A 12,889-nucleotide genomic window follows, 5' to 3' on the forward strand; every position below is an offset into this window, starting at 1 on the left:
AAATTCGTAATTAAATTTACTTAAAAATTTCTTGCGCAGAAAAAAAGTTTACTTGAACAAAGTAAATAATTTTGAAGAACAATACCTTCTTAATTTGAGTATAAAAATTTTTAAAATAAGAAATTTGTTTTTGGTTTAAATAAACTTCACTTGATTCAAAAAATTTTCTTCTGATTCAAGTTAATTTTTTTTTCTGTGTAGTTTAAAAATTTTTCAATTGATCTTAAAAAATTTTAACTTTTTTATGACTTTACTCAGATTTAAAATTATTAATTAATTAATTTTATTGAATTTTTGGAAGCTAAAATCATTTTAAAAAAATTTTTTTTAAATATAAAGAAGAAATGTACTAAGCCAGGATTCGAACCTGGATCTTCTGATTACATTTAAAGTCTTCTACTACCTACACTACCAGATTCAAAATTTATTTATTTATATAATAATAATTCTACAGCCATAAATTAAAACTGATAATAAGATCTCTAAATAAGACACGCATACAAAGTTTGAAACAACTTATACAATGCTATGTGAATTCTTCAACCTAACTTCAGGCGACATTAATAAAGATTATAAAGTACTTGAATAAGATAACACATTAGTTGTAGAAATGTATTTTATCATTGCGCATTACTACTAAAATTAATTTACAGTCTTAATTAATAGGTTCGAGATTGAAACGCTCGGAATAAAAAAAAATGAATAAACTTTTCTAAGATTTTTCCCTTTCAATAGCTTAAATATTTCACTCCGGTACTTAACGTTCCGTTTAAAAGTGGCCAGCTTTATAGGGATCAGAATCTTCAAAGATCCATTATTTAGTTCGCGTGGTGTACTTGTAAGCTCTATTGTTTCTTTTGAAAAAATAAATACTGAAAAGAATCAGAAATAAATTAAAAAAAAAATAATCTATTGCGAATTTTTCTAAGACGTTAATTAGGGTAATACTCTACAGTTTTAGAGAGAAGGTGAATTTAAGATAATAGTGCTTGAATAAATTATTTTTTTTACTTTGCACTCAAAGATCTAATGTAATCTCGCCATGTAATTTGAATGTTAGATCAAGTGTCATTGTGATAAAGAATAATCTGCTTTCTTTGCGGCGGAAAATCACTGAGTGAGAACGAAAATGAAAAATTACCTGATGTATGGCATTTATTATCATTATCAATCATATTATGTCATGTATAATACATGTAATTTTAAAAAATACTATTTTACATGACATTTCATCCAGAGTTTAAATTTACCATTTATTTAGATAATTTTAATGCTTCGAAAAATTAAATGTAATCCATCAATTTTAATAAACTTCAATGAATTATTAATTAAATTTACAAATACCCGGTTCAATGGCCATTAATTGGATAAATGATGAATTTAAAAATGATAGTAGGTTTGTACTGAATTCAGATAATTTTCCAACTCACGTTCTATTCTATGAAAACTCTTATGTATGCTGGATATATAGTCTAGAAAATTTGAATAGTAAAATATATACATTACTTTATTGCGTTATAGATGTCGAAGGCTTTGTAGAAATACTTCCTTCCAATGAATGACAAGAAAAATATAAAAATAAAATTTTCTTTTGTAATCATGCAGAGAAATTGAAGATAGGAATTTTTATTGAAAAGTTTCTGTGAAAAATCATGTATTTCAATAGAAAATAAAAAAAATTAGTTGCATAGAATATTTTTTATTGTTAAATTATAAATTTTGTTTAATATTATACATGATTATTATCTTGTTAATTGAGAAATGACCTTGTATCTTGTGAACTATTGACACTTTTAAAGATATAAGCTCATCCCGATGTTACACTCATCAAGAGCTTTCATTTGAGTACCCGCATCAATTTTTCATATATTTATATATATTATATATATTATATATATGTATATATGAAAAATATATCAAAAATTCATGTGGGTACTTAAATGAAAGCTCTTGATGAGTGTAACTTTGGGATGAGCTTATATTTTTAAAAACGTCAATAGTTAAGATAGTACAGGGCATTTTCACAAATATCTTGTGAACTATCGACATTTTTAAAGATATAAGCTCATCCCGACGTTACACTCATCAAGACCTTTCATTTGAGTACCCACATCAATTTTTAATATATTTATATATATATATATATATATAGTATATATATATATATATATATATATATATATATATATATATTAGAGTGGTCCAAAAAGTTTTTGCCTATCATCTTAAAAGCTTCTCTAAGGTATAAAAATTCCCTTCAAAGCGCAGCTTGATATCTCAATTCTTCATGAAGCTCAATGAATTTTTATTTTCCCATTTAAATAACACGTAAAAATTTTATTTACGTTTTTATCCAGCAATAATACGAAAAAATTTTTTGTATTTTTCGTCAATTATTCTTGTAGGAAATTTAATTCTCTACAAAAAGTACTGAGGTAGTTTCTTCGTAATCTTAACGAGTAAAAGTTATTGAGCTTTAAATACTTGCACAAAAAAAATTTGAACGAAGATAGTTTCAAAGCAACTTTTCGAAAACTTTTCGGTAACTGCATGTATTTATTTCAAAATTTATCAAACTAGACTGTTTCTAATATAATTAATACATGTCTTTTGGTGAAGTATTAACTGTGAATGATGAATAATTTCTCTCATTACAATTTGGATATTTTTTCCTATGAGCAGTGATTTATTAAAATTGAACTTGAATTTCATTACGGAATCTGAATCAAGAGCAAGCTAGTACTTCCGGATGTATACCGAATTTAATTTTTTTATTTAAGAAGATGTAGGACAGGTAGAACAGGTGAATATTTAAATTTTGAACATGATGCTGGGACGCTTTTTGACCGAATGAAAAATCACGAAACTTTGCAGGAGTACGTAAATAGAAGTCCTTCGTGAATTGATTCTTTTATTTTTAAATTTAATCATTGAAAAAAAAAATGATAAATAAACAAGTAGAGTTAGTGCGGAAAACTGCCTTATCTCAGGAGTCATCACATATTTAAGTAAATAAGCTTGACTATAAAAAAATTGCTAATAAACATACAACCAATATAATCTTTGAGACTGATTTAATTTTTTGGTTATTTCTTATTTTAGTTTATATGACTTATAAGACATAATTATTAAAATGCAGCTAGGTTGAAGTAAAAAACTAATTGTCAACAAAAAATTTAATTTACTATATATCTTCATGTAGGCCGCAAGAGAGTGCTAAAAGTAAATTATCTAGTTTAATTTTTTTAAGCAGTGGTTAGAGTATTTACAAAGTCTGGTAATCTCCTTCAGTGCATTTAACATGTGGTTCAAATAAACAAACCGATATATTGAATTGTCATTTGTTATCACTGGTCCAGACTGAATGACCGATATCAGACTGTATACTATGTTTTTAAGAAAAAAATATAAATGACTTAATCAAATACTTTAAAACAGAAAATGTGATACAACATGGATTCTAAAATCATATCTGATTAAATTTTCTTTTATTGCGAATATTTAAAGCTTAATAACTTTTTACTTGTTAGGATTACGAAAAAACTACCTTAGTACTTTTTTATAGAGAATTAAATTTCCTACAAGAATAATTGACGAAAAATACAAAAAAAAAATTTTTTCGTAGTTTTACCGGATGAAAACGTAAATAAAATTTTTTGATGTGTTATTTAAATGGGAAAATAAAAATTCATTGAGCTTCATGAACAATTGAGATATCAAGCTGCGCTTTGGAGAGAATTTTTTTTATACCTTAGAGAAGTTTTTGAAACAGCAGCACTTGAAAAAAAAAATAAAAATGTTTTTTTTGGACCACTCTAATATATATATATATATATATATATATATCAAAAATGCATGTGGGTACTCAAATGAAAGCTCTTTATGAGTGTAACATTGGGATGAGCTTATATCTTTAAAAACATCAATTGTTAAAAAAGTACAGTGCAATTTAACAAAAGTCATTATTCTATAAAGCAAAATTTTATATATTTATAAATCATAGAGACTTCAAGATTGCTAGTTTTTAATTAAAAAATAAATAAATAACATATAATAATAATAATAAAAGATAACAAATACGTAGCTATGATTGAAATAGTTTTATTTTTTTAATCAACGAACAAACTTTTAATGAAAATCCAAAACATTAAATTATAAATAACATAGAGAGATAACAATAATAAAAATAATAATAATTTGTTGATACTTTTTGACAGCGGTTTTCCCGGAGCTGACTGGGGGCTTACATCGATCGTTACCTGGTATTTCGAATCTCGTTGAAATCCAGGAGACAATAGAAGCTGGTAAGCATGCAGTAGCTGCTGATGATGTTAAAATTGGAGATGTAATAGCGCACGAAGCGCCTCTGGCATCGTGTCTCTTACCCGAGTATTACGGTACACATTGTCATCATTGTTTTGTAAGGCAAGTATCCTGTTTTCTGTTTTTATTCATCACAACTTCAGCCCCTCACTTTCAGTTATTTTTGTCACACATTCACCCATCTAAAGTTACTTATCTTCTGAGAGCATTATTCACATTTTACGTTTAACATTTAACATTTCAACTTCAGTTATTTTCCATCCCAACAAAGAGACCCGGTGTCCTCAAGGATTACTTACTCTCCAACATCAAGTTCTGTAAATTTTATTACAATCTAAGAACTTTTCATCCTTTTTACCGCGAACTAGAGTTTGAATCAGCCATTGAGTCGCTGAAAATATTAAAAGTCAAAAATATTCACGAATAAATGGTCTCATCTGCTGAACGAGAGAAAAATGATAATACCTTTTAACATACGTAAGCTTTTAAGTAGAGCTTCAATATATCTTATTTTCGTTGAATTTATTGTAGTCCAAATATTCGCTTCCGATTTAAAGCTTTTTAGTCCATAAGCTTACTTTCGAAAGCGACTTATGAGCTCAATGTAAAAAAAAATGTATTCTTTTTAAATGTTTTTAAAAATCTGTTTCAAGTATTAATTATTATAATTATCATCAAATTACTCGACAGATCTTCCTCGAGAGGTTAAAATAATTTTTTTCTCAGTATTTTTATTAATCGACAGCTAATAACACTTGAATTAAAGTACAATATTTACTTGGTAAAGTTTTCGATAATGGCCACAGTTCGTTGGATTACAAACCACGTTAATTAGTTATCTATTGATTCTATTCCTGTAATGCCCTGGTTTACCGATGTTCAAAAGTCATAATTACTCCAATGAGAATATTGAATATCTAATTAAAAATAGATTAATTTTAATAATAGAACCAAATTTTTGATACAAAATCTGCGGAGAGATGAATATTATTTTGATATACAAGTGATTTTGTCTTGCATATGCATGTGTAATACTTGCAAGGCTCATCACTTATAACTAAGCTGTTATGAATATATTCTACCTCAGAGTATTACCAGAACATGATTTACTAGAAGTGCATCACTAAGACATACATCATAATATTGTAATAGCATTAATCAATTTTATGCAAACTTATAAGTTTTCTTACATTTATATAAATTCAATTTTTAAACATAAATCGTACAGCGGGAATAATTTTTATATCTTATTTAGTTGTAAGTAATTTTTCTATTGCAATATTTTTATCTTGTAAATTTATTATGATAAGTATTTAGGCTGCATTCGAAAATGCTCTATCTTTAGATACATAGTTAAGAAATGACCCTGTATCTTTTGAACTATTGACATTTTTAAAGATATAAGCTCATCCCGATGTTACACTCATCGAGACCTTTTATTTGAGTACCCACATCAATTTTTCATATATTTTATATATTTATATATTTCACAAATACCATATATATGAAATATATAAAAAACGCCATGTGGGTACTTAAATAAAAGGTCTCGATGAATGTAACATCGAAATGAGTTTATATTTTAAAAAATGTCAATAATTAAGAAATGACCTTGTATCTTGTGAACTATTGATATTTTTAAAGATATAAGCTCATCCCGATGTTATACTAATCAAGACCTTTCATTTGAGTACCCACATCATTTTTGCATATATTTATATATATCATATATATGTATATATGAAAAATATATGAAAATGCATGTGGGTACTTGAATAAAAGGTCTCGATGAATGTAACATCGAAATGAGTTTATATTTTAAAAAATGTCAATAATTAAGAAATGACCTTGTATCTTGTGAACTATTGATATTTTTAAAGATATAAGCTCATCCCGATGTTACACTAATCAAGACCTTTCATTTGAGTACCCACATCAATTTTTCATATATTTATATATATCATATATATGTATATATGAAAAATATATGAAAATGCATGTGGGTACTCAAATGAAAGCTCTTTATAAGTGTAACATCGGGATGAGCTTATATATTTAAAAACGTCAATATTTAAGAAAGTACAGTGCAATTTAACAAAAATCATTATTAAATAAAACAAAATTTTAATTTTTTATAGTTCACAAGTCACGGCAGTCACATAGTGACTGCAAAGTTTCTAGTATTTATTATTAACTTTTTTTTTTATCAGTTACTTATTAGTTTAGTCAAAAACTACTTGGTTAATTAATTACACTCCTGATATCTCAGTACGACCATCGGGAGAGAACTTTATAGATAAAATTGGTAGATAATTACGGTAATGGTATCATGCTTACAGTCAATTAACTTAAAATCAAATTTAATTTCGGTAATTAAATAAATGAATTTTTTTTTTTTAAAAAAAAAAAATATACTTTTATTAATTTATTAATAATATTAATTACAAAAAATGTCAATAATTTTTATATTTTTATAAAACTTAGTCTTTTATTTTAATTAAAAAAATAATTCTATTATTTCAATTTTTTATCATAAATTTTCTTAATAAGCAAATCTTCTGAGAAAATTAAATTCTTTAAATAATTTCTGAATGTTAAACCGTTTACACGTTTAAGTGAAATAATAATTCAAAGTATAGTACAGGGCATCAAACAGGGTATATAATTCCAAAGTTTTAAACTACTTGATAACTGAGTAATTTAATGTCGAGTTCAGCTAAAGAAACTTTAAAAGTTTTAATTTTTTATATTAGACAGAATTAATTTAAGGCGTCATGTATTTAAAATTTTAAACTTCTGACATTTTTCCATTACTAACTTTTTTTTTTCATTTAAATAAAGGTTGAGAGCTCCATTGGGATGTTCGGTGTGCAGCAGTGTGGCCTTTTGCGGAAAAAAGTGCCGGGATGAAGCATTACAAACTTATCATAAATACGAATGTAAACTTCTCGTTCTGCTTATTGGTAAATTTATATTTAAATTTATACTTTCATAAAACGAAAAAATAAAAAACTATTTTCTAGGATCGGGAATGAGCATCCTGAGTATGCTGACACTGAGAATGGTTACACAAGTGGGGCTGCAAGGATGTCTGCAATTGTTCCAGCGGGTGTGTGAGAAAGACAGCGCCGTAAATAATGTTAACTCTGAAAAGTGCCAGAGCAACTTGAGTAAATCATCGAAACGCCGGCTGAGAAAAAAAAAGCTCAAAGAAAGTTCTCAGCAAGCTTCTCCTGACCATTTCTCGGTCAAGTCTGAAGAAGAGTTCAATAAAAGGGAAAATGTAGACGACCGAGCGTACGATTTGGTGACTTTGGACTCAAAGCGGACTAACTTGGACTTTTTCGAGCGCACGCTAATGGCGATATTCCTCGTCAAATGTCTCCAGCGAGTTGACTTTTTAGAAAATACTTCCCAAGGTATTTTATTTTTTACTCCGTATGTTTACTCATTTAATTAATATTTACACTAAAAAAATATTTTTTTTTTTATTTATTTATTAAATTTTGATCATTAGAAAGTGCTTTCTAAGGACTATCATAATTAAATACATTCCATAATTACATAGTAAAAAATTTTTCGTCAAATTTAACACAAAAATTTGTATTGATGACTTTTTTTACACAATTTGTGTTAAATCAACACTCTATTGTGCTGAATCAACATACTAAATTGTTAAATTCTACACAAACATTTTTACACTTTATACAATGACGAAAAATTTTTTACTGTGTACATATCGACGGTCTAATTAGCAATTGGTTTAACTCCTTATTTTTTAAAGGATGATTTTTTAACATTTTGATGTAGTAATAGTCCAATTATAAATTATTTTAATGATCTAAACCAAAACATTATACCTCCATTAGACATTAAATGGTTTTTTAAAGAGATAATAAATTTGGAACTGATTGTTTTTTCGTAGAAATAGAAGATTATCTGAAATGAAGTTAATTAATTTGCTAATTAATATTGGAATAGTAATAAAAATCGTTATTGTATTAACTCTTCACAACCTTGCACTGAAAAAAAAATTAACTTTAATCAAGAGAAAAATTTTTGAACCAAAAAAATAATTTTCAAGAGTTTCATTGTTTTAAATCAAGACGAAAAATTTGTAAATTAAGTAGAATTTACTTAAACCAAGAAAAATTTCTTAAGAAATTTTCTACTCAAATCAAGAAGAAGAAACTCTTTAAAAATATTTACTTCAAGTAAATTTTTTTTCTGTGTGACAATTTCAAAAATCTCTATTAAAATGCCAGATATGAAAACATATCTAATTTAAATTAATTTTCCCCAAAAAAGTATATGAAAAATTTTAATATGTTGGATCCATTCATACAAAGAAAAAAAAATTAACTTTAAATAAATAATTTTGAACAACATGATCTTCTTGATTTGAGTAAAAAAATTTTTAAACTAAGAAATTTTTCTTAGTTTGAAAAAATTTAACTCAATTTAAAAATTTTTTTCTCATTCAAGACAATGCAATTGTACTAAATTATTTTTTTGGTTCTAAATTTTTCTCTTTATTCAAATAAAATTTTTTTTCTGTGTATATGAAAAAAATTTTAAAATTTTTTAAAAATTGGTTAGATCTAATCGGCTAATTTATATTTTTTTCATAAATGAAACAAAGGCCCTTAGGGAGCTTTGGCTTTAGAGTAAAAATTGTTAAATAAATAAAAAATAGAGAATTTTTCATACACGTTTTTAGAAAAAATTCATATAAATTTTTTATACATTTGCTTACAACTTTTCATACATATTTTTTCCACGGGACTTTTTGCTCGTTTGTTTATCGAATGAATGTAATTATTATATTGAATGTTTTTGTTATAATTTCTATCATTGTTATTGGTAACAGATTCACCGACTGGAAATGAAGTAGCTGTTGCGGCGTTATTGTTACGAAACCTCCAATTATTGCAATTCAATGCCCACGAAATTTTCGAAACACGTGTTAGTAACGAGCATCGATTTCGTGGGAGCAAAACAGTTTATCTTGGGGTTGCAATTTATCCAGGAGTTGCTCGTTTCAATCACGATTGTTATCCAGCCGTAACTAGGTAACTGTTTTTAATTTAATGTCTGCTAATTAGTAACTACTACACTCTCTGTTTTCTCATGATGACTCGCTCTTTAAATAGCTGCATTTGTTTGCGTTCTTGGTGATTTTTTGTCTTGTCGCTCCTTTGTTGTGAATTATTTAATTATTTTTATGACGGAACAAAATTTGTTTTTAAAAAAAAATATTTGTAAATAATTACCTGCTGTAAAATTCTTTCGGGTGAAAACAATTTTTTAGTTTTTTATTTTTATGTTTATAAGACAATATTAGTATTGTTATAATACAAATAATTATTTTTTTTACAACGAATAATTAATTATTGAGCTTGTGAAGTAAAAAATGAAGAAAAAAACTTCGAAAAATAAAATAAATATTCTTTGTAACATAAAACAATTATTTAAAATATTCGGGTTGAAAAGCTGTTATAAATTGAATACGAATGATGTCAAACAAATGTCAGACTAATTAAACAAAATTAATTTTCATGCTCTGACAGTTAATTTAATTTATTGTTCTACCTTTTGTATTGCAGATATTTCAGCGGTCGTGATATAGTTATAAAAGCGACGCGACCTTTGACAAAGGGGCAAGTTATCGCTGAAAATTACGGCCCAATATTCACAAAGAGAAACTTTAAGGAACGCCAAAGAAACCTCGAAGGACGGTACTGGTTTAAGTGTACTTGTGATCCTTGTAAGCAAGATTGGCCCACGTTCGAGGAATTGATTAATTGTTCTCCTAAAATTAGGTAAATCTAATTTGTGTTTACAAACAACTAGGTATTTATTAAGCATGGTTGAACACCAGGGTTATTAACAAGTAACCGCTATAATAGACTTTGATTTATATAAGCTTTGATTAATTAAATTTTGTAATGAAGAGGAATAACAATGATAATTTAAGAAAATTTTTGGTTATTATTATTAAGTCTTGATTTGAATTTGTGCCTTTTCAAAGTTTCTTATCATTCTCACCGATGATCAATTTACAATGATAAGTATTTAGGCAGCATTAGAAAATGCTCTATCTCTAGATACATAATTAAAAAATTACCTTTTATCTTGAGAAATATTGACATTTTTAAAAATATAAGCTCATCCTGATGTTACACTCATTGAGACCTTTAATTTGAGTACCCACATCAATTTTTCATATATTTTATATATTTATATATTTCACAAATACCATATATATAAAATATATAAAAAATGCCATGTGGGTACTTAAATGAAAGGTTTCGATGAGTATAACATCGAAATGAGTTTATATCTTAAAAAATATCAATAATTAAGAAATGACCTTGTATCTTATAAACTATTGACATTTTTAAAGATATAAGGTCATCCCGATGTTACATTCATCGAGACCTTTCATTTGAGTACCCACATCAATTTTTCATATATTTATATATTTTATATATATTAATATATGTATATATGAAAAATATATCAAAAATGCATGTGGGTACTCAAATGAAAGGTCTCGATGAGTGTAATGTCAGGGTGAGCTTATATCTTTAAAAATGTTATAAGTTGACAAGATACAATGTCATTTCTTCATTATTGACCTTTTTAAAGATATAAACTCATCTCGATGTTACACTCATCGAGACCTTTCATTTGAGTACCCACATCAATTTTTCATATATTTTTATATATATTATATATATGTATATATGAAAAATATATGAAAATGCATGTGGGTACTCAAATGAAAGCTCTTGATGAGTGTAACATCAAGATGAGCTTACATCTTTAAAAATGTCAATATTTGAGAAAGTACAGTGCAATTTAACAAAAATCATTATTTTATAAAGCAAAATTTTATTTATTTATAGTTCACAAGTCTCGGAAGTCACATAGTGACTGCAAGGTTGCTAGTAATAATAATAATAACAATAATAATTTTATTTAAAGGTGTACAACAGAAAACTGTAAGGGATTACTGCTCCAAGGAATTCACTCGAGTAATTTAGTAAAGTGTACGTCTTGTAAAAAAAAGATAAATCTCGAAAGCAGTATAATAAGCTTAAGCTATTGTGAAGAGAATTACAGTCAAGGACTAGCAAGTATGGAACAAGAAAATCCCGATGAAGCAATAGAGAAAATCACAAAAGCACTTGATAAATTTCATAGAATAGCTTCACCGCCCCATCGTGAGACTCATTTAGCTGAAATCGCGTTAGCCGCTTGTATGGCTGATTCCGGCAATAGATGGAGACCGACATTTACCTAGATTGTGTTTATTAATAATATTTACAGTCTAATAACATTACTATGCATTTATATTTAATAATTTTTAAAAAACTTCACTAAAAAATTTTTATCATTTTTTTTGATAATTTTATCAGAACAAAATAATGAATTTATATAAATTTACCAATTATTTTTCAATATACCAAAAAAAAATGAATGTGAAACACGAGTTCAAAGTAAATATAATACTCTGTGTTGTAACGGAAGCGCTTTTTATTTATCATCATTATTACTTTTATTTATTTTTTAATGAATGAAAAAAAAAAAAATATTTGATAAATTTGATCTCCAGTAAATAAATAGCATACAGTCAAACAATACAAGCCAGCGGCAATAAATTTTTTATGAACTAATATGAGCAGCAGCAAAAAATAAAATAAAATAAAATAAGCACTAAAAGGAACATTAAATAATGAAACGAAATTTTTACAATTTTTTTGTGGTATTTATTTTTTATAATGCACATGTTTCGTGAAAAAATTATATTCCATATGAAATATTATTAAAGAGCTCAAATATCGGTACAAAATTTACTGAGCAGTCGACGTATCAGCCGACTATATCTATTTTATAAACACTTAACTGAGATATCGAGTAGTAGAGTGGTTCTATAATTTTATAATTATATATCGAGTTATGTTATATTAATACAAAAACCACAAAAGCGTCAATAGTTATAGCCCGGCAAACATCACCAGCCCGTCGATCTTCTAAAACATGGCAATTTTTATATTTAATTTTACAATTAATTACAAAAAAAAATTATTTTTCACCTGTCCGTAATTCCGTCAGTTTCAATTATTCTACAAACATACAAATTACAATTTTTCCAACACTCATTACTTCATAAAAAAAAGATGTTCAATTAATCAATGAGTGTTTTAAATGACAAGAGAAGAAACGAGAGAAATAACGCACAGCAAAGCGACGTGCTTATTTTTTACAAATGCAAATAAAAAAACTCTCGTTTCTTCTCGTAATTATTTTTCAATTGCAAACATCACACCTTGGGCATCGACTTACTGGTGTTTTAAATCGTTAATTATTTATCTTAAAAAATGTTACAGAGCCGCTGGGAGTCCCGCGAGTCTGATCGGGCTATTATGGCTCACTTATTTTTTTAATTCATTTTTTTTTAATGATCGTGTTTTTTTTTTAGTAATTATTTACAAATGGGATCAAACCTATTTTTGACCATATCTAGGCGAAAAATTAATTTTTTTTAATTCTATTTTCA

At 26.6% G+C, this 12,889-nt stretch overlaps 1 protein-coding gene across 5 annotated transcripts in view; it reads left to right on the forward strand.

Moving 5' to 3' along the window:
* LOC123260572 (SET and MYND domain-containing protein 4-like) overlaps window positions 1-12,889 on the forward strand; it is an 87,736-nt gene that overhangs the window by 69,444 nt on the left and 5,403 nt on the right. For 4 of the 5 annotated variants that reach the window (XM_044721735.1, XM_044721736.1, XM_044721734.1 and 1 more), the window contains 6 exons: window positions 4,218-4,425; window positions 7,165-7,286; window positions 7,347-7,742; window positions 9,194-9,395; window positions 9,930-10,145; window positions 11,314-11,729. In XM_044721735.1, coding sequence (XP_044577670.1) covers window positions 4,218-4,425; window positions 7,165-7,286; window positions 7,347-7,742; window positions 9,194-9,395; window positions 9,930-10,145; window positions 11,314-11,632 — 1,463 coding nt within the window. In that variant the 3' untranslated portion in view covers window positions 11,633-11,729. Of the gene's footprint in view, window positions 1-4,217; window positions 4,426-7,164; window positions 7,287-7,346; window positions 7,743-9,193; window positions 9,396-9,929; window positions 10,146-11,313; window positions 11,730-12,889 lie in introns of those variants that run through there. The other variant, XM_044721738.1, reaches the window with a different exon arrangement.

Source organism: Cotesia glomerata, linkage group LG3 (genome assembly GCF_020080835.1).
Source record: "Cotesia glomerata isolate CgM1 linkage group LG3, MPM_Cglom_v2.3, whole genome shotgun sequence".
Classification (NCBI taxonomy): Eukaryota; Metazoa; Arthropoda; class Insecta; order Hymenoptera; family Braconidae; genus Cotesia; species Cotesia glomerata.